Below are 20,291 nucleotides of genomic sequence, written 5' to 3'. Positions count from 1 at the left end.
GTTAATCAGATTACAGAGGGGACATCTATAAAGCTGAGTAAGCCTCTTGGTAATAAAACTACATAAATAGAAAATACTGTTTTTATTGGCAGATAATACATCGTGTTTTAGCACAACACATAAGCTGCTAGGCTTGTATTCAATCTGATTGGGATTTGGTTAAATTTGGTTAAAAAATTTTTACCTTAGGTTGCTTTAATTAAAAAAATGTTTAAGGCTGGGTGCGGTAGCTCACACCTGTAATCCTTTCACTTTGGCCTAGTACCGCTTGAGGCCAGGAGTTCAAGACCAGCCTGGCCAACATGGTGAAACCCCATCTCTACTAAAAATACAAAAATTAGCCAGGCGTGGTGGAGGGTGCCTGTAATTGCAGCTACTCAGGAGGCTGAGGCAGAATTGGTCGAACATGGGAGGTGGAGGTTGCAATGAGCTGAGATCGCACTCCAGCCTGGGAGACATAGGGAGACTCTGTCTCAAAAAATAGTAATAGATAAATTAAAAAGTTCAGCCAGGCGCAGTGGCTCATGCCTGTAATCCCAGCAGTTAGGGAGGCTGATCACCACTTTGGGTGGGCGGATCACTTGAGGTCGGGAGTTTGAGACCAGCCTGACCAACATGGAGAAACCCAGCTTCTACTAAAAATACAAAATTAGCTGGGCGTGGTGGCGCATGCCTGTAATCCCAGCTACTCGGGAGGCTGAGGCAGGAGAATCGCTTGAATCCGGGAGGCGGAGGTTGCAGTGAGCCGAGATCGTGCCATCACACTCCTGCCTGGGCGATGGAGCGAGCCTCCGTTCTCCAAAAAAAAAAAAAAAAAGTTTAAAATATCATTGGTCCTTAAAGTTATGCATTCATTCTCTGATAATTGCTATGTTGAACACAATCTCCTGCTTTACAATGATTAAGCACTAATGATTTGAACCCAGGTTTAATGCCTGATTCTCAGCACATGTGCTCTGCCTTCTCACCAACATGATTTCAAAAATCATAGCACTGGGATTAGGGAGTGGTGGCCCATGCCTGTAATGCCAGCGACAGAGCAAGACCCCACTCTTAAAAAAAAAGAAAAAGAAATCATAGTATTGAACTGGGAGGTTCCACTGAGATTAAACTTGGGACTCTTCCCTTTTTTTTTGTTTCGAATAAAGCCATTCTAGGATGAGACACAAAATTCTAAAATATTATAGTTTACAGTTAACAATTTAAATTGGGTTTAATCTTGACAAGAATATCTAGGGTTATATACACAAATCTCTTTTGGAGAAAATACCATATCTAAACTGAAGTCTATTACTGAATATGATAGACCAGGTCAAAAGGTTCTCCTGGCCCTCCAGGGGGGTGTCACTCACAAACGTGCTAAACGTCACACTCTGGGTTCCACTCCCTTCCATGCTCATGACCTTCCCAGGAAGGCCCCTCGCCCTTACAAGGCACTTGCATCTTGGGAAGATACATCAGTCCTGGCGGAGAAAGCAGCAAGGCCTTCCCCGGCTCACAAAATCAATACAAATCTCAGCCTACATCCCACAGCCGTGACGACCGTGACCTGGCATCCCCTTTTCTGCAAACTTAAATGTTATCTGGAAATCGGGCCTGGCTCTGAAAGCCAAGGGCCTGGCAGGAGCCCCAGAAGGGGGAGAAACTTTCTGCGGCCCCAAGCTAATCGCAGTCACTGCACCGAGACCCGTCCCCTGGCATCCCTTTGCTCCAGCTGACAAGACAGACCACCAAGGTCAGCCAGATTTCCACCCAGTCCGGCCGGGCCCGAACCCAGCTGGGAAACGCCCGAGAAGCATCGGGACCGGGATCCCGGCGGGAAAGGCCGCGCCCGGGGCACAGCGGGTAAGGCCGCGGCGCGCAGAAGCACTCGCCCCGCCCCGCGCCGCGCTCTGGTGGGCGGCCCTCCCACGGGCGACACTGATTGGACTACCGAACCCCGCGCGCTGATTGGCCGCGTGGGCGAGGCGGAGGAGAGCCGTGCGCAGCGGCGTATGTGGGGCCGTGTGCAGACCCGCGTGTGGCGCAGGCAAGGACCCTCAAAATAAACAGCCTCTACCTTGCGAGCCGTCTTCCCCAGGCCTGCGTCCGAGTCTCCGCCGCTGCGGGTCCGCTCCGACGCGGAAGGTGAGGGCTGGGGGAGGGGGCCGGCGCTGAGGGAGGCGCAGTGCGGGCCGGGTCTGTGGCGGACAGAGAGGGTAGGGAGCGGCGAGGCGGCGATGGCGGCCACACTTTGGCCTGCGCCGCTGCTGCGTCAGGCGGGAAGCTCGGCTGCTGCCGCCGCCTCGGACCCGGGTTTCTGGCGCACCGCTGTCGGACGACACTCTTGTCCTTTCTTCGTCCTGGAAAGCTGGGTCGCCGAGCATGTGGGTCTCTCGGCGCCAGGGCCGCACCCCAGGCCGCAGGCTTAGGGCAGAGGAGGCCCGCCCGTGCGCCCTTGGGGCCGAGGCCCTGACGCTTCGAGGGTCGCGGAATGAGGGGTCGAGAGTGGATTTGGCGGGAACTCACTGGAAGGAGTCCGTGTGGTGGGGAAGGGCTCCGACGAAGGGGGGATGGGGTGGGTATAGTCGTGCTAGCCATGTGCTGGGGTCGTGCGCCTGGCGGGCCATGTGCCAAGGGTTTTGGGGGCCTTAGAAAAGGGTTCTTAGCCGGGCGCGGTGGCTCACGCCTGTAATCCCAGCGCTTTGGGAGGCCGAGGCGGGCGGATCACGAGGTCAGGAGTTCGAGACCAGCCTGGTCAACATGGTGAAACTTTGTCTCTACTAAAAATACAAAAATTAGCCGGGCATGGTGGCGGGCTTCTGTAATCCCAGCTACTCGGGAGGCTGAGACAGGAAAATCGCGTGAACCTGGGAGGTGTAGGTTGTGGTAGGTTGTGGTGAGCCGAGATCGCGCCACTACAGCCTGGGCAACAGAGCGAGACTCCGTCTTTTAAAAAAAAAAAAAAAAAAGGATTCTTGAAGGAGCCCTTGTGTTTGGGGTGACGAGATTCTGCTGGAAGACTTGGGAGCCTTTAGTGTTTATACTCCCCGTAGTTGATAGTTTCCCGGTTCTTGAATTTTTATCATTTAGATACTAAGTTGCTTGTGTCATATTACCATTCGAAAAGAGGCTGATGGGGCTCACTTTCCCTGAGTCAACACCATTTAAGTTGCTAGGATCCTTTAAAAGCGCCATTACCAGAAAAAACACGAATTTGTCAAACCTCCAAAACCACAGCAGCGGGCGGTAGTCTGCATCATTTCTTGGATTAATGAAACAGATGTAATTACAAACAAGACACGAAATTCAACTAGCCCCCCTCCATCTAGATTTTTCCATATCGTGAGAACCTATTTTAGAATGGCATAATGGTCCACATTTGGGTTTAGGTGTTGATTTTATTATGGGTAAGGCTTGTGCTTGTTCCCACATGTTAACCACATGGCCTCAGCCACAGGGCACTTCCAAAGGAAGTAACTGCTTCTGGTCTTGGGGGTCTTGTGAAAAGAGAACATTGCTCAGTAATCGTCTGTGATTTCAGCTAGTGTGTTTCAGGCGTTATTCAGAAGGACTCAGAAGAGGTAAGATAAAGCAAAACAGTTTGTTTTTTGTCTTTTTAAAAGTGAAGGAGGTCTAATGAATATCCCCATCTTTTAAATTAAATTTTTAAAAGTAGATTTTTTCCCCCTTTCCTATTGTTTGACCCAATTTTGGAGTGAAAGGTAACCAGTTACTATTTCCATTCGAATTTAAATTAGCAATTTTATGTTGTTTGCTCAAGCAATATAACGAGTGTAGGGCTTTGAGGGTTTCAAAAAGATATGAAATATAGCTCTTATCTCCTGGGCTTCCCCCTCCCCCCTCCTAAATAGTTTTAAATGCTTCTAATGAGTTACTCTGGTTAAGGATAATCAAACACCTGTAAACTGCCAGGATCCTAGGTACATGCTGTTTTTAGTTTGAGCAGCCTGATTCTTGTCTACAAGAGCTCTTTGTGTATTGGAATATAAAAGGAATAATTTATTACATTACCAAGGGTAGAATTAAAGACTTAAGTTTTTCAGATTTCATCTCTTGATAAGTTTTCCTTTAAAAAAGTAACAGTTTGTTTTTCTGAGGAACCAAAGGTCCACTTTTTCATGTTGGTAACAGTAAAGGTAATGTATTTCAAACAGATGATGCAGTCTGTAAAATATTTTGAACCAAATCAGTGGAAGACCAGGGTTTTTCTTTTTTTTTTCTTTTTCTTTTCTTTTTTTTTTTGAGACGGAGTCTCACACTGTCACCCAGGCTGGAGTGCAGTGAGTGGCCTGATCTCGGCTCACTGCAACCTCCGCCTCGCGAATTCAAGCGATTCTCTTGCCTCAGCCTCCCCAGTAGCTGGGATTACAGGTGCCCACCACCACGCCCAGCTAAGTTTTGTATTTTTAGTAGAGACGGGGTTTCGCCATGTTGGCCAGGCTGGTCTCGAACTTCTGACCATGTGATCCGCCTCCCTCGGCCTCCCAAAGTGCTAAGATTACAGGCGTGAGCTACCGTACCCGGCCGGGTTTTTCTTAAACTGGCATTTGAACATCTGGAACAGGCAGGGAGATGTCTTTTTTAAAGTATAAATGTGTTTTGTTACATGATTTGTAACAATTCTACTTGTCTCTTTTGAGAGAGTCTTTCTCTGTTGGCCAGGCTGGAGTGTAGTGGCACAATCTCGGCTCACTGCAACCTCCGTCTTCCGGGCTTAAGCAATTCTCCTGCCTCAGCCTCCTGAGTAGCTGGGATTACAGGTGTATGCCACTATGCCCGGCTAATTTTTGTATTTTTTTTTTTTTTTTTTTTTTTTTTTTTGTAGAGATGGGGTTTCACCATGTTGGCCAGGCTGGTCTCCATCTCCTGACCTCAGGTAATCCACCCGCCTTGGCCTCCCAAAGTGCTGGGATTATAAGGCCTGAGCCACCGTGCCTGGTCAATAATTCTACTTGTCTTTTAAAGTTCAGTAAAAATATGTGACGTGTATATGGGATAGTACCAAACTGGTGCCTAAAAGCAATGACACCACCATTGGACTTATTGGAATGATTTTTCTATTGGCTGAAGATTTGACCACAGAGAGGTTTTGCTTTTTTTTCCTTGCAGGAATGAAAATTAAAAAAAAAAAAAAAAAAAAGTTCCTTTTTCTCTTCCTAGCCTCTTGACAGTAAGTAGAGAGCCAGAAGAATGATGCCAAGGCATCCTGACCTGCTGCGTGGAGAACGCTCTTTCTCACTTAACAGAACTCCTATTCTGGCAGTGTCAGATGCTGCTGCAGCAAGGGAATGCTATTGAGTGATTGCAGTAAGCTATGCAGCATTTTCATGTTTAAAACTACTGGGATAATAAAGTGAGAACTTGAGGCCACCAAATTTCAAGTTGTAATTAGAAGGATTTTGTTAATTAGGAATATGAGTGCTACAGTGATCACCTGTAAATACAAATGAGGTGTTAGCTAGTGAATCAAGTTGCCAGTGTTTGTGTGTTTGGTGAGACTCCTAAGTTCTGCCATGAAGTTAAAGAAAATACCTGTCTTAATATTCAAGAAACCTGTGTGAATGAATTCAAAGTAATTATGACTAGATTTTTTTTAAAACTATCAGTTCTAGTTTTACTTTGATTTTTATCTAGAGAGAAATACAGAATGAATACAGCATTACAATTCAAATGTGTGGCTTTTTTTAAGTTACTAGATATATAGTAGTAATACTTTTATGTAATATTTTGAAGAGAGTGAATTGGTATAATTCCCTACTTTAAAAATATTACACAATAGCATTTTTGTCATATATTATCATAGCATTTTTGTGTACTTTACCACTTATTTTTTTTTTCTTTCTTGAGATGGAGTCTTGCTCTGTCACCCAGGCTGGAGTGCAATGGCAGGATCTCAGCTCACTGCAAGCTCTGCCTCCTGGGTTCAAGCCATTCTCTTGCCTCAGCCTCCTGAGTAGCTGGGACCATAGGCATGTGCCACCACGCCCGGCTAATTTTTGTATTTTTAGGTTTTTCTTTGTTTTTTGGAGATGGAGTCTCGCTCCGTCACCCACATTGGAGTGCAAATGGCATGATCTCAGCTCACTGCAACCTCCACCTCCTGGGTTCAAGTGATTCTCTTGCCTCACTCTCCTGAATAGCTGAGACTATAGGCACGCACCACGATGGCCAGCTAATTTTTGTATTTTTAGTGGAGACAGGATTTCACCATTTTGGCTAGGCTGCCGCCCTCAAGTGATCTTCTTGCCTTGGCCTCTCAGAGTGCTGGGATTACAGGCATGAGCCACTGTGCCCGGCCTCAACTCTTAACCAAAGCCTTTGCAGAGGATTTAGAGCGAGACTCTTGAAATCCTGATTGTAGTACTTTCTAGCTGTGTGGCTTTGGGTAAGTCACTTGGTGTCAGATTTTCTTATTTTTTATCTTTTTGAGATGGAGTCTCGCACTGTCGCCCAGGCAACCTCCGCCTCCTGGGTTCACACCATTCTCCTATCTCAGCCTCCTGAGTAGCTGGGACTACAGTTGCCCGCCACCACGCCCAGCTAATTTTTTGTATTTTTAGTAGAGATGGGGTTTCACTGTGTTAGCCAGGATAGTCTATATCTCTTGACCTTGTGATCCGCCCGCCTCGGCCTCCCAAAGTGCTGGGATTACAGGCATGAGGCATTGCACCCAGCCAGTGTCAGATCTTTAGTTTGTCATTAAAATGGAGCAAGAATACATAACTTGTAAGGTTGTAAGATTATAGATATGTTTACTAATGCCTGACTCATAGATACCCAGCTATTAATTAAAACCCTTCAAGAATTCAGGGCAGGCAGAAATGGATGTAATTAACCAAGGTCAGGCAGTAAATGCAGGCACCAGGATAAAAATATAGAATTGCTCCCGGGTAAGTATTTTGTTTTCCATTATTCTGGCTAGAATGCGGGTAATACAGAATGTATATTGCTTCCTTTCATTGCTTTTTTTTTTTTAGGCGGAGTTTTGCTTTTGTTGTGGTGTTATCTCACTGCAACCCTTGCCCTGTGGGGTGCGGTGGCTCACGCCTGTAATCGCAGCACTTTGGGAGGCCGAGGCAGGTGGATCATGAGGTCAGGAGATCGAGACCATCCTGGCTAACACGGTGAAACCCTGTCTGTACTAAAAATACAAAAAAAAAAAAAAGTAGCCAGGCGTGGTGGCGGGCACCTGTAGTCCCAGCTACTGGGGAAGCTGAGGCAGGAGAATGGAGTGAACCTGGGAGGCGGAGCTTGCAGTGAGCCGAGATCACGCCACTGCACTCCAGCATGGGCAACAGAGTGAGACTGTGTCTCAAAAAAAAAAAAAGTCTGAAGTGTTTTAGTACCATGTTGGAACACCAGACTGACTTAATGGAGCATAATAATGCATATATACATTCAGAGGGCAAAAGCTCCAATATGGTTTAAATGGAGTTAAGTGAACAACATGATTGAGTCAGGGATAACCCTGAGCTTGCAAAAAGTAAGGATATATACAAATGTGAATGTGTACAGCGGTGTTAGGAAAACCATATAAAGTAGTAAAGATATCCAGAATCATACCCTTCTTTGCTAATGTCATTTTTATCTCCAACTTTCCTGTTGCTACTTTATTTTAAATGTATTTTGTAGGACCGAGTTATGATCATTCTATTTATTAGAACCCTGATTGTTAGTCTTGACCACATACTATTAGATTTTAGTAGTTTACTAGATTTGTTCTTAATATCAATAGTATGGTAAAATTACGTTAAGGAAGACAAATTTAGTAACCATTTGTGGTTTCTTTAATTCCAAGATAAGTTCAACATTTGAAAAATAGTTACCCCTCTTAGTTTAGCATACATGGCTCCTCAGTGAATTGTCAGTCTTGTCAGACCTTTTTTTTTTTTTTTTTTTTTTTTTGAGACGGAATCTCACTCTCACCCAGGCTGGAGTGCAGTGGTGCGGTCTGGGCTCATTGCAAACTTTGCCTCCTGGGTTCAAACAATTCTTGTGCGTCAGCCTCCTGAATAGCTGGGATTACAGGCACACGCCACCACGTCCAGCTAATTTTTGTATTTTTAGTAGAGACGGGGTTTCACCATCTTGGCCAGCTGGTCTCAAACTCCTGACCTCAGGTGATCCATCTGCCTCGGCCTCCCAAGATGTGGGATTACAGGCGTGGGCCACCCGGCCTGGTCCAGACGTTCTGTTGACTGTCTTAGTCATTTCTTCTCTTGCCTGGCATGCCCTGTGCTCCTGCCACCCTTTAAAGTGGTTTGTATCATAAAAATTTGATACACAAAAATTGAAACTTAGGACAACTATCTTGATGTCTGGTAGTTGAAAATGTGAACTGATTTGGAAATCACCAGGTTTTCTCCTCTTAATCTCTTTTCCATTCCATTCAGGAAATAGACTGTAAGGTGGGAAACAAGTAGAAGCAGTTAGTCTCACTCTAAACCTACTATGTAATAGACATTGGACTGAGTTCTGTCCACTGTCTGTAAGCAGTCTAAGGTAATTGGCAAAAGTGGAAAGAATATGTACCTAGAAGACAAAAACTTTGGTTATTAAATTGAATATATATTAAGCACAAGGTACTGTGTAACAATTCTTACCACACATCAGTTTTATTATTTCCCTTTTACAAGTAAGACAGAGATGGGTAGTCAGATGTCTTTGAGGTAACACAGCAAGTAGTTAAACTGGGTTAAGTGATTAACCCAAGTTGAGTGTGGTTCCAAAATCTCTTACAGTGTCAGGCAGGCTACATCAGTGCAGTATACATATATCAGGTTTCATGAAAATTTTTTTCCAGAGAAAACACAAACCCAAGGAACCTTTAGTAACTGGTCTCTTATATTAGTGGATTTTAGCAAAAGGAAGAAAATAAGTGTTTTCTGGCTGCCTGACAAAAGTGAAAAACATTTTGTTTTTTATTGAAGTTAGTATGTGTGTTTTGTAGCATTGCATAAAACAGTACTGAAGTCCAATTGATTATGAATTCTTGGACTAATAGAACCTGGATGACAAATTAGAGGTTCTGGTCTGGGTGCTGGCTTTTTTAGTTGTCTTGGGTGTAAATTTCTCAGCCACACGTGGGGATGGTGTTAGATAATCTGAAAAAAATCTAATTTTCATGGTTTTATGATTCAGCAGTTTTCTTCCTTTGATATTTTCTAGTCTTTGCTTTATTATAGACTGGAATCCCAAAAATAACAATTACAAGTAGAAGATACTTCTGTTACTGGATTTGTAAAATAGTTACATTGGAAATGTCCTTTGAGTGGTTGGCCCTGATCCCTGTCAGAAGCTGAAAGTTCTAAATTCATTTGGGCAGAATCTTACCTATGGTTTCAGAAAGCTGAGAGTTTCAGAGAGTGACTGTAGTCAGTCCTTAGTGAATACAAAATTGAGAATACATCATTACTTTAAATTAATGGTGCAGTAACTCTGGTTACTGATAGCAGTAATTTAGATGCTTTGTTGTTAGTACTTGATTAGATTGGATTGGGTCAGTAGTTTCATTCACCAAATTACTAAAGACCCCTGCCCCCCCAAAAAAAATTAATTAAAATACTGAGTTACATGATGGCTACTAAAAGGATAACTGTATGGGGTGTTTGATGATTCAGAGGTTAATTACTTGGTCTCTACCTTCAAGGAATATGATACAAGGCAATGTGGTACTGCCATTAGACAGATATTAACAGAGTGTCCTGGGACTTAATAGGAAGGATAGTTCCAGGCTGGGAGATGTAGTCAGATTCTTTTATAGAGTTGGCATTTGAGTTGGCCCACGAAGGTTGGAAAAAGTTGTGACAGGTGTAAAAGGAGCAGGGGAGACCAGGACAGTGCAGTGAGAATCCAGCCAGGAGCAGTCATAGGCAATGAGACAGACTCATGGAGCCATGATTCTCAGCTGTCTTACCTTACCTTAGTTTTCCTAAGGAATATCATGGAATTCTGTAAAGACCTTTAAACTAAATACATTCATATGAGATGAGTGCTAGGATCGGGACCTGCTGCCTAATATAAGTAGTGTGAGTCTAAAACATTGTGGAAAGCAGTTAGTTTAATAATGTTGTTAAAGAGACAAGCCTATCACAAGGGACCAGTTACCAGTGAAACTGTAGACCACCTGATTCACTGTGATAGGGTTGGCCAAAGGGAGGAGAGGACAGATTGCGTACATAGTACCTAAGGACACTGAAAGACCTCTTTAAAAAGCTTGTCATATTGATGATATTTGAAGGCGATTAATGTTTTTCTTCCCTTTTAAGGCTTAGTGTTTTGTTTTTGTTTTCTTTATTAGCATTAATTTAGTCTAGTAAAATTATGTGTGACTAAAAGCGGCAAAACAGGCTGGGCATAGTGGCTCACGCCTGTAATCCCAGCACTTCAGGAGACCAAGGCAGGCAGATCACGAGGTCAGGAGGTCGAGACCATCCTGGCCAACATGGTGAAACTTGTCTCTACTAAAATACAAAAAATTAGCCAGGCTTAGTGGTGCACGCCTGTAGTCCCAGCTATGCGGAGGCTGAGGCAGGGGAATTGCTTGAACCCAGGAGGTTAAGGTTGCAGTGAGCCAAGATTGTGCCACCATATTCCAGCCTGGTGACAGAGCAAGACTCCGTCACAAAAAAAAAAAAAAAAAAAAAGCAAAACATGTAAAACTTCTGTTCTAGTGTGCAAAGTTCTGCCTTTGCCACTGAGGTGCATATCTTTTTTACAGAACATTTTTGTTTTTTGAGACAGAGTTCTCGCTCTGTCGCCTAGGCTGGAGCGCAGTGGCCCAATCTCAGCTCACTGCAACCTCCGCCTCCCAGGTTCAGGCGATTCTCCTGCCTCAGCCTCTCTCAAGTAGCTTGTACTACAGGTGCGCACCGCCACACCCGGCTAATTTTTTTATTTTAGTAGAGTTGGGGTTTCACCATGTTGGCCAGGATGGTCTTGATCTCCTGACCTCATGATCCGCCTGCTTCCCAAAGTGCTGGGATTACAAGCGTGAGCCACCGCGTCTGGCCTAATTTTGTATTTTTAGTAGAGATGGAGTTTTACTGTGTTGTTCAGACTGATCTCAAACTCTTGACCTCAGGTGATCCTCTTGCCTTTGCGTCCAAAGTGCTGGGATTGCAGGTGTGAGCCACTGTGCCCAGCCTTGTTTTTTTTTTTTTTTTTGAGATGGAGTCTTGCTGCCCAGACTGGAGTGCAGTGGCGCAATCTCGGCTCACTGCAAGCTCCTCCACCTCCCAGGTTCACGCCATTCTCCTGCCTCAGCCTCCCGAGTAGCTGGGACTACAGGCGCCCGCCACCTTGCCCGGCTAGTTTTTTTGTATTTTTTTAGTAGAGACGGAGTTTCACCGTGTTAGCCAGGATGGTTTCCATCTCCTGACCTTGTGAGCCACGGCGCCCAGCCTGGTTTTGTATTTTAAACAAGATGTATCTTGTTTAAATATCAAATTATAAAATATTCAGGCCTTGCAGATTGTCTGGATTATACTCTAAAAGCAATCATTTATGTGTAAATAATTCCTTGAGAGCAATAGTTAAATGAGCTCAACTGGAGAAGATAGACTATTTTATATGCCTTTTTTTTTTTTTTTTTTTTTTTTGAGACAGAATTTCACTCTTGTAGCCCAAGTTGGAGTGCAATTGTGTGATCTCGGCTCACTGCCACCTCTACCTCCTGGGTTCAAGCAATTCTCCTGCCTCAGCCTCCCGAGTAGCTGGGATTATAGGCATGCGCCACCAAGCCTGGCTAATTTTGCATGTTTAGTAGAGACGAGGTTTCACCATGTTGGCCAGGCTGATCTCGAACTCCCAACCTCAGGTGATCTGTCTTCCTTGGCCTCCCAACGTGCTGGGATTACAGATGTGAGCCACTGCACCCAGGCTGCCATTCTTTTTTTTTTTTTAAATCCTGACTCTTCCCTTTGGTGGAAACCGGCAAATACTTTACATAATTTAGGATGCTTGATACTAGTATAGTTAAGAAAGAATGATTACAAAGCAGATACTGTTTGAAATTCTGTAAAAATCTGTTTTTAATCTCCTTCACTGGCTGGTTTCTTCTGACTAGAAATATGTTTTGTGCATCTGAAAGCACTAATAACTCATAGCCAAATAATTTTTTTTGGCAATATGTTCGTAGGCAAGTGGCAAGAGTTAGTAAAAAGTTAAACAGTTACTGAAAGTGGAGAACCTTGCCATTTTTCTGACTGCCTTTTGGGTCTTTGGTGCTGTGGTTGGGTTAGCTAATTCCATTATCCAGTCAGTTTTACTCAGTTGTAAATACGTTTTTCTAGATGATGATGCCTGTGCTTAGGTTTGAGAGGATATTTAAAATACGACTTTGTGTGCCATTGTTTGACAATGGAATTCAGGGTAAAAATATTGAGATGTGGAAGTGTGAAAATATAGTTACATTGTTTTCATTCCATTCTATTCCATTTCATTCTATTTTAAGAATAGCCTCAATTTATTTTTAGATTATTACATAAGAAGTACAAAATCCATTTGCTTTAGTGGGAGTTTTATTTTTATTTTAAAATGATACCCAATTAAAGGAGTTTATTATGAAATTCTAAGTTGCATTGTTTAAAATGTAAAATTACAGAAACATTTGGAAAGGGGAGAATAAAAGAAAAGAAAACAAAACACAAATTTTCCCAGTGCTGTATGTGCCATTATTGGCGCTTTGGTGTAACTCATAGTCATTTTCCTAGTGTTTTTATTATACAGTCGTCTCTTGGTATCTGTGGAGAAGTGGTTCCACGAACTCCCTCAGATACCAAAATCCTCCTATGTTCAAGTCCCTGATATAAAATAGTGTACTACTTGCATTAGAACCTTTGCACATCTTTTTATATACTTTAAAATCATCTCTACATTACTTATAATACCTAACACAATGTAAATGCTGAATAAGTAGTTGTTAGCATATTGTTTAGGGAATAATGGCAAGAAAAGTCTGCATGTTCCATACAGATGCAACTTTTTTTTCCACTGAATATTTTTATTCCCAGGTTGGTTGAATCCATGGATGCAGAACCCATGGATATAGAGGGCCTACTGTAGTTGTACCATCTAGAGATAAAATTTGTATCTTGCATTTGTTTTAACATACCTGTTCTAAGGAATATATCAGTCACCAGGCAAGTGCTGCAGTATAACTAGGTACTATATCAGGTGCTAAGGTTAAGAGAGTATTTTCCTTCACTGACTCCTCACTCTGAGAATCCATTTTCTGTGTGTGTGTGTGTGTGTGTGTGTGTGTGTGTGTGTGTGTGTGTGTATGTCTCACTTTGTCCCCTAGACTGGAGTGCAGTGACGTGATCTCTGCTCACTGCAACCTCCACCTCTCAGGTTCAAGTGATTCTTCTGCCTCAGCCTCCTGAGTAGCTGGGATTACAGGCGCATGCCACCATGCCCGGCTATTTTTTGTATTTTTAATAGAGATGGAATTTCGCCATGTTGGCCAGGCTGGTGTCAAACTCCTGACCTCAGATGGTCCACCTGCCTCGGCCTCCCAAAGTGCTAGGATTACAGGTGTGAGCCACTGCGCCTGGCCACTACCAATTATTTGTTCTCATAATGGATTTTCACTGACCCTAACCCTGTAAATTCCATCACTTCCATCAATAACTATTAACAGCCTGTGTATTATAATAGGTCTATAATAAGCATGTAGTTGTATGATTATTTTATTTTTTTGAGACAGAGTCTCACTCTGTTGCCCAGGCTGGAATCCAGTGGCACCATCTCAGCTCACTGGAAGCTCCGCCTCCCGGGTTCACTCCATTCTCCTGCCTCAGCCTCCCAAAGTAGCTGGGATTACAGGCGCCCGCCACCTTACCCGGCTACTTTTTGGATTTTTAGTAGAGATGGGGTTTCACCATGTTAGCCAAGATGGTCTCGATCTCATGATCCACCCACCTTGGCCTCCCAAAGTGCTGGGATTACAGGCGTGAGCCTCTGCAGCCAGCTATTTTTTTAACTGATATATTAGCTAGCTTTCTCCCCCAGAATAGTTTTCCAAAAATACATATAATGGAGAATAAAAGTTATAAGAACTTTCAGTGGTTTAATGTTGTTACTTTTAATATTTCAAAGATCTGACTGCAGCCATGAGCAGCAACGAGTGCTTCAAGTGTGGACGATCTGGCCACTGGGCCCGGGAATGTCCTACTGGTGGAGGCCGTGGTCGTGGAATGAGAAGCCGTGGCAGAGGTGGTTTTACCTCGGATAGAGGTATTTTGTCGAATAGAAAAATTTGAAGTACTTCAGTATTTGTTAGTATCAAGACTGGTCTGACTAGCCAAATTCTCTTTGTTTTTGCTCAAAACAGGTTTCCAGTTTGTTTCCTCATCTCTTCCAGACATCTGTTATCGCTGTGGTGAGTCTGGTCATCTTGCCAAGGATTGTGATCTTCAGGAGGATGGTAAGTATTTAACACTTCCTTTTCATACCCCTCTAGAGTTTGGAGAGGTGAGCACAAGCAACTGCGTATAGCATTTCCACCTTTGAGGTTTTGTATTGTATAATTTAAAACATAACACTTTGTAAAGGTTTTATAGTCTTGGTCTGTTTCTTTTCCTTATTGTTGAAGCCTGCTATAACTGCGGTAGAGGTGGCCACATTGCCAAGGACTGCAAGGAGCCCAAGAGAGAGCGAGAGCAATGCTGCTACAACTGTGGCAAACCAGGCCATCTGGCTCGTGACTGCGACCATGCAGATGAGCAGAAGTGCTATTCTTGTGGAGAATTCGGACACATTCAAAAAGACTGCACCAAAGTGAAGTGCTATAGGTAAGGTATCAGAATGTTGTTAGAAGAAAACTCATTGCAGAGATTCTTCCAGAAATGAATTAGCTATAAATGGAAGGAAGGGCCTTAATAAATTCAGTGAAAGTTAGCTGTGACCAGATAAGACCAATTTTCACCATACGTAACTGGCAGTCTGTCTGTATATAATTCTGTATTCTGCCCTGATATCCTGTGGCTTATGGTACAAGGACAGTTTTCACAATTGGATTTTTTTTTTTTTTTTTTTTTTGAGACAGAGTTTCGCTCTGTCCCCCAGGCTGGAGTGCAATGACCGGATCTCAGCTCACTGCAAGCTCCGCCTGCTGGGTTTACGCCATTCTCCCGCCTCAGCCTTCTGAGTAGCTGGGACTACAGGCACCCGCCACCTCGCCCGGCTAGTTTTTTGTATTTTTTAGTAGAGACGGGGTTTCACCATGTTAGCCAGGGTGGTCTTGATCTCCTGACCCCATGATCTGCCCGTCTCGGCCTCCCAAAGTGCTGGGATTACAGGCTTGAGCCACTGCGCCCAGCCTAACAACTGGATTTTTTTGATACGTAAAAATAAGAGTGTTACAGTTTGAAACTTCCAGAGACTTCATAGAAAGCTCTGTAATTAATACACATAAATCTTTTATCATGTAACCAGAAATCTTTGCCTGTTTGTGACATGTAAAGTGTATAATTTGATAAATGTTGTGTACATATCTGTGAAACCTTAGGGGTTAATTGCATGAAGACAAGGATCAGGCGTTTTGTTCGGCATCGTGACTGTTGCTTTGGTAGACAGTTTTGTTCTGAGGCCCATTGTGAAAAGTATTTTAATTTCTTTTTTAGGTGTGGTGAAACTGGTCATGTAGCCATCAACTGCAGCAAGACAAGTGAAGTCAACTGTTACCGCTGTGGCGAGTCAGGGCACCTTGCACGGGAATGCACAATTGAGGCTACAGCCTAATTATTTTCCTTTGTCGCCCCTCCTTTTTCTGATTGATGGTTGTATTATTTTCTCTGAATCCTCTTCACTGGCCAAAGGTTGGCAGATAGAGGCAACTCCCAGGCCAGTGAGCTTTACTTGCCGTGTAAAAGGAGGAAAGGGGTGGAAAAAACCGACTTTCTGCATTTAACTACAAAAAAAAGTTTATGTTTAGTTTGGTAGAGGTGTTATGTATAATGCTTTGTTAAAGAACCCCCTTTCCGTGCCACTGGTGAATAGGGATTGATGAATGGGAAGAGTTGAGTCAGACCAGTAAGCCCGTCCTGGGTTTGTTGAACATGTTCCCATGTAGGAGGTAAAACCAATTCTGGAAGTGTCTGTGAACTTCCATAAATAACTTTAATTTTAGTATAATGATGGCCTTGGATTGTCTGACCTCAGTAGCTATTAAATAACATCAAGTAACATCTGTATCAGGCCCTACATAGAACATACAGTTGAGTGGGAGTAAACAAAAAGATAAACATGCGTGTTAATGGCTGTTCGAGAGAAATCGGAATAAAAGCCTAAACAGGAACAACTTCATCACAGTGTTGATGTTGGACACATAGATGGTGATGGCAAAGGTTTAGAACACATTTTTTTCAAAGACTAAATCTAAAACCCAGAGTAAACATCAATGCTCAGAGTTAGCATAATTTGGAGCTATTCAGGAATTGCAGAGAAATGCATTTTCACAGAAATCAAGATGTTATTTTTGTATACTATATCACTTAGACAACTGTGTTTCATTTGCTGTAATCAGTTTTTAAAAGTCAGATGGAAAGAGCAACTGAAGTCCTAGAAAATAGAAATGTAATTTTAAACTATTCCAATAAAGCTGGAGGAGGAAGGGGAGTTTGACTAAAGTTCTTTTTTGTTTCAAATTTTCATTAATGTATATAGTGCAAAATACCATATTAAAGAGGGGAATGTGGAGGACTGAAAGCTGACAGTTTGGACTTTTCTTTTTGTACTTAAGTCATGTCTTCAATAATGAAAATTGCTGTTAAAAGGATGTATAGGATTTAGATACTTGTGCAAAGCTATAGAAAATTCTCTTTGTAATGCATTATAATAATGCCCTTGAGTTCTGTGTTTAGTCTGAACAAGTGTTTTGGTGGTGGTGGTTTTGTTTTATTTTGGAGATGGAGTCTTGCTCTGGTGCCCAGGCTGGAGTGCAGTGATGGAATCTCGGCTCACTGCAACCTCCACCTCCTGGGTTCAAGCAATTCTGCCTCAGCCTCCTGAGTAGCTGGGATTACAGGCACCTGCCACCACGCTCTGCTAATTTTTTGTATTTTTAGTTGAGACGGGGTTTCACCATGTTGGTCGGGCTGGTCTCAAACTCCTGACCTCAGGTGATCCACCTGCCTCCCCCTCCCAAAGTGCTAGTATTACAGGCGTGAGCCACCGTGTCCGTCCCATTCTGAACAGTTTTAATACCATTGCTGTTTTAGCGTTTTGTGTGTTTTGAGACACAATCTCGCTCTCTTGCCCAGGCTAGAGTGCAATGGTGCGATCTCAGCTCTCTGCAGCCGCCGCCCCCACCCCTGCCCCCCACTTCAAGTAGTTCTCCTGCCTCAGCCTCCCAAGTAGCTGAGACTACAGGCGTCTGCCACCACACCCAGCTAATTTTTGTATTTTTAGTAGAGACGGGGTTTCACCTTGTTGGTCAGGCTGGTTTCCAACTGTTGACCTCAGGTGAGCCAATGTGTCCCACCCTTTCCTGGGTTTCATAAGGATCTGAAGTGGTAGATTCCTTGTTTTTGCTAGTATCTTATTTAGAGTTGAGATGGACCTTAAAACTCAACTGTTTTAACTTACTTTATAGATGAGTTAAATTTAATTTACTTAAGGATGTACAGTTAGAGCCTGGAACCTCAACCATTCTTCACTCCCCATGCCCATTTAGTTCATTTTCCCCTTCCATGCTGCTTTGTGATTCTTCACTTGGGGTTTGAGTTTTTCATCCTTCACGCAGGGTTCTGTCAGTTCATGGTATAGCGATTCAGTGTTAAAATGGTGGTGTCTCAACTGTGCTGTGCACATTCCAACCATGTCAAATTAATAGTCCAGAGCAAGCGAGAAAAAGGTAATAACATACTCATTTCTTTATGAATATAAGCTTATATTTTTTCATGTGCTATTTTTACTGAGCAAATTGTATGTCTCACATGTTAATAAATATCTTGGCAATTTTATTTTTTACCACATGTATGAAACAGCATAAGGAAAAACTTGTTTTCGAAGGCATCACTGTTAAATGAGGTTTGGGGGAAAGACATATTTTCGAAGGCATCACTGTTAGATGAGGTTTGGGGGCTGGTGTGCACATGGAGTTATTTCCCCCCAAATTCTGGGCCTCATGTAGGAAAACCTAAAACATAGTAAATGGGATATGTTGTTATGGCTCTTTAGGTCAACTTAGTGTTAATAATAATTTCTCATGTGTTAATCACAGCTTTGTGTGTTGGGAAGGGAAAAAGTGAAGTGGGTTGGTTAAAATTTAGAACTCCCTTTGCTTAATGCACTCATTCCTTGTGCCGAATTTGTTGCCTTTTGAGACCTTTTGAAACACATAATTAAGGACCTATTCACAGGAGACCACAAAGTGTTCCTTTATAAGATAAAAATTTATTTGCGTTGACCTTGATGACTGGAAAGCAAATGCAACGCATGAAAATGTGTATTTTACAGAAAAATCCAGCTAATTAAAAGGAGTCATGCTGGGCGTGGTGGCTTACACCTGTTATTCCAGCACTTTGGGAAGCCAAGACGGGTGGATCATGAGGTCAGGAGTTCGAGACCAGCCTGGCCAACATGGGGAAACCCCGTCTCTTCTGAAAATACAAAAATTAGCCAGGTGTGGTGTCATGTGCCTTGATTCTCAGCTACTCAGGAGGCTGAGGCAGGAGAGTACCTCGAACAGGGAGGCAGAGGTTGCAGTGAGCCAAGATGGGCACCATTGCACTCCATTCTGGGGAACAGACAGACTCCATCTCAAAAAAAAAAAATCGGTGCAATGAACACCTATGTGTTCTCTCGCTCTAGATTTAACAATAGTCTGAAAGTAAGTTATAGACATGACACTTCCCTTTATCATGCATAAGATGTTATTGTTACCACAATACCATTATCATACTTAATGTATCTAAACATTATTCCCTAGTGTCTGATAAACTGTATTCAAATAGCTTAATAGTGTCTAAAAAGTGTTATGTAGCTACTCTTTCCAAACCAGGATCCAGTCAGTGTTTATGAGTTGCATTAGGTTAATGTGTTTCTTTTTCTTATTTTAAGAAGGAGTCTTGCTCTGTTGCCCAGGCTGGAGCTCAGTGGCATGATCTCTGCCCACTGCAACCTCCACCTCGCTGGTTCAAGCAATTCTCGTGCCTCAGCCTCCTGAGAAGCTGAGATTACAGGTGCCTGCCACCAAGCCCAGCTAATTTTTTTAGTAGAGACAGGTTTTACCCTGTTGGCCAGGCTGGTCTCTAACTCCTGACTCAAGTGATCTGCCCACTTCAGCCCCCCAAAGTGCTGGGATTACGGGCGTGAGCCCCTGTGCCCGGCCAGGTTAATTGGTTTCTTTAGTTTGTCTTACTCTCCTAACTTAAGTGTTAGGAGGCTACAACAGTTTTTTTGAATGTCCTCTATTTACTGGTTTCCTTAGGGTATCATTTAACTTGTTTCTCTTTATCTCTGTTTCCTGGTCTAGAGGCTAAATTATTAGGTTCAGCTTAAAGTTTTTGCCCTTTTTTTTTTTTTTTTTTTTTTTGGACAGTCTTGCTATGAGTATCCAGGCTGGAGTGCAGTGACTGAACCATAGCTCCCTGTAACCTTCAACTCCTGGGCTCAAGGGATCTTCCCACTTCAGCCGCCTAGCTGGGACTACAGGTGTGTGCCACCAAGCCCAGCTAATTTTTTAATTTTTTGTAGAGATGAGGTCTTGCAGCCTGGCACCATGGCTCACACTTGTAATCCCAGCACTTTGGGAGGTGGAGGCAGATAGATCTCCTGAGGTCAGGAGTTCAACACCAGTCTGGCCAACAGGGCGAAACCCCATCTCTACTGAAAATACAAAAATTAGTGGGGTGTGGTGGCAGCCACCTGTAATCCCAGCTACTCAGGAGGCTGAGGCAGAAGAATCACTTGAACCCGGGAGGTGGAGGTTGCAGTGAGTCGAGATCGCACCACTGCACTCTAGCCTGGGGGATAGCGAGAGACTCTGCCTCCAAAAAAAAAAAAAAAAGAGATGAGGTCTTGCTATGTTGCCTGGGTTGCTCTCAAACTACTGGCCTAAAGTGATCCTGCTGCCTTGACCTCTGAAAGTGCTGGAATTATACTCAAGAGCCATTGTGTCCAGCCTAATGTAATTCTTTAGTAGCATGCATAACTTAGTCTGTCTAATTTTCTTCACTTGATGAAAATAATTTTTCTAATTTGTTTCTTCGAATCTGGATCCAAATGCTCTCTATACGTGTATTTCGTAATGTCTCTTAAGTGTCTAAGTTTCTAACAGTTTT

At 43.3% G+C, this 20,291-nt stretch overlaps 1 protein-coding gene across 4 annotated transcripts; it reads left to right on the top strand.

The window, feature by feature from the left end:
* Positions 1–1,948: 1,948 nt before the first annotated feature.
* Positions 1,949–16,713, top strand: CNBP (CCHC-type zinc finger nucleic acid binding protein). 4 transcript variants are annotated; one of them, XM_007985403.3, is made up of 5 exons: positions 1,949–2,127; positions 14,104–14,220; positions 14,339–14,431; positions 14,600–14,798; positions 15,630–16,713. In XM_007985403.3, the coding sequence occupies exons 2-5, from the start codon at positions 14,118–14,120 to the stop codon at positions 15,745–15,747; spliced, it is 513 nt and encodes a 170-aa protein (XP_007983594.1). In that variant the 5' UTR covers positions 1,949–2,127; positions 14,104–14,117; the 3' UTR covers positions 15,748–16,713. The 4 variants fall into 4 exon arrangements, with proteins under 4 accessions (XP_007983594.1, XP_007983592.1, XP_007983593.1 ...); XM_007985401.3 differs by having other exon boundaries at positions 14,104–14,241; positions 15,630–16,623; XM_007985402.3 differs by having other exon boundaries at positions 1,981–2,127; positions 14,597–14,798; positions 15,630–16,623.
* The last annotated feature ends 3,578 nt before the right edge of the window (positions 16,714–20,291 follow it).

This window comes from Chlorocebus sabaeus, chromosome 22, assembly GCF_047675955.1.
Source record: "Chlorocebus sabaeus isolate Y175 chromosome 22, mChlSab1.0.hap1, whole genome shotgun sequence".
NCBI lineage: Eukaryota > Metazoa > Chordata > Mammalia > Primates > Cercopithecidae > Chlorocebus > Chlorocebus sabaeus.
This window is presented reverse-complemented; position numbering and strand designations above follow the sequence as displayed.

Bases quoted from the DNA above. Each gene is read 5' to 3' on its own strand.
- CNBP (XM_007985400.3), top strand. From the start codon at position 14,118: ATGAGCAGCAACGAGTGCTTCAAGTGTGGACGATCTGGCCACTGGGCC. The intron at 14,432-14,596 runs GTAAGTATTTAA...TCCTTATTGTTG, and splicing joins TTGTGATCTTCAGGAGGATG to AAGCCTGCTATAACTGCGGT. The intron at 14,799-15,629 runs GTAAGGTATCAG...TTTCTTTTTTAG, and splicing joins ACCAAAGTGAAGTGCTATAG to GTGTGGTGAAACTGGTCATG.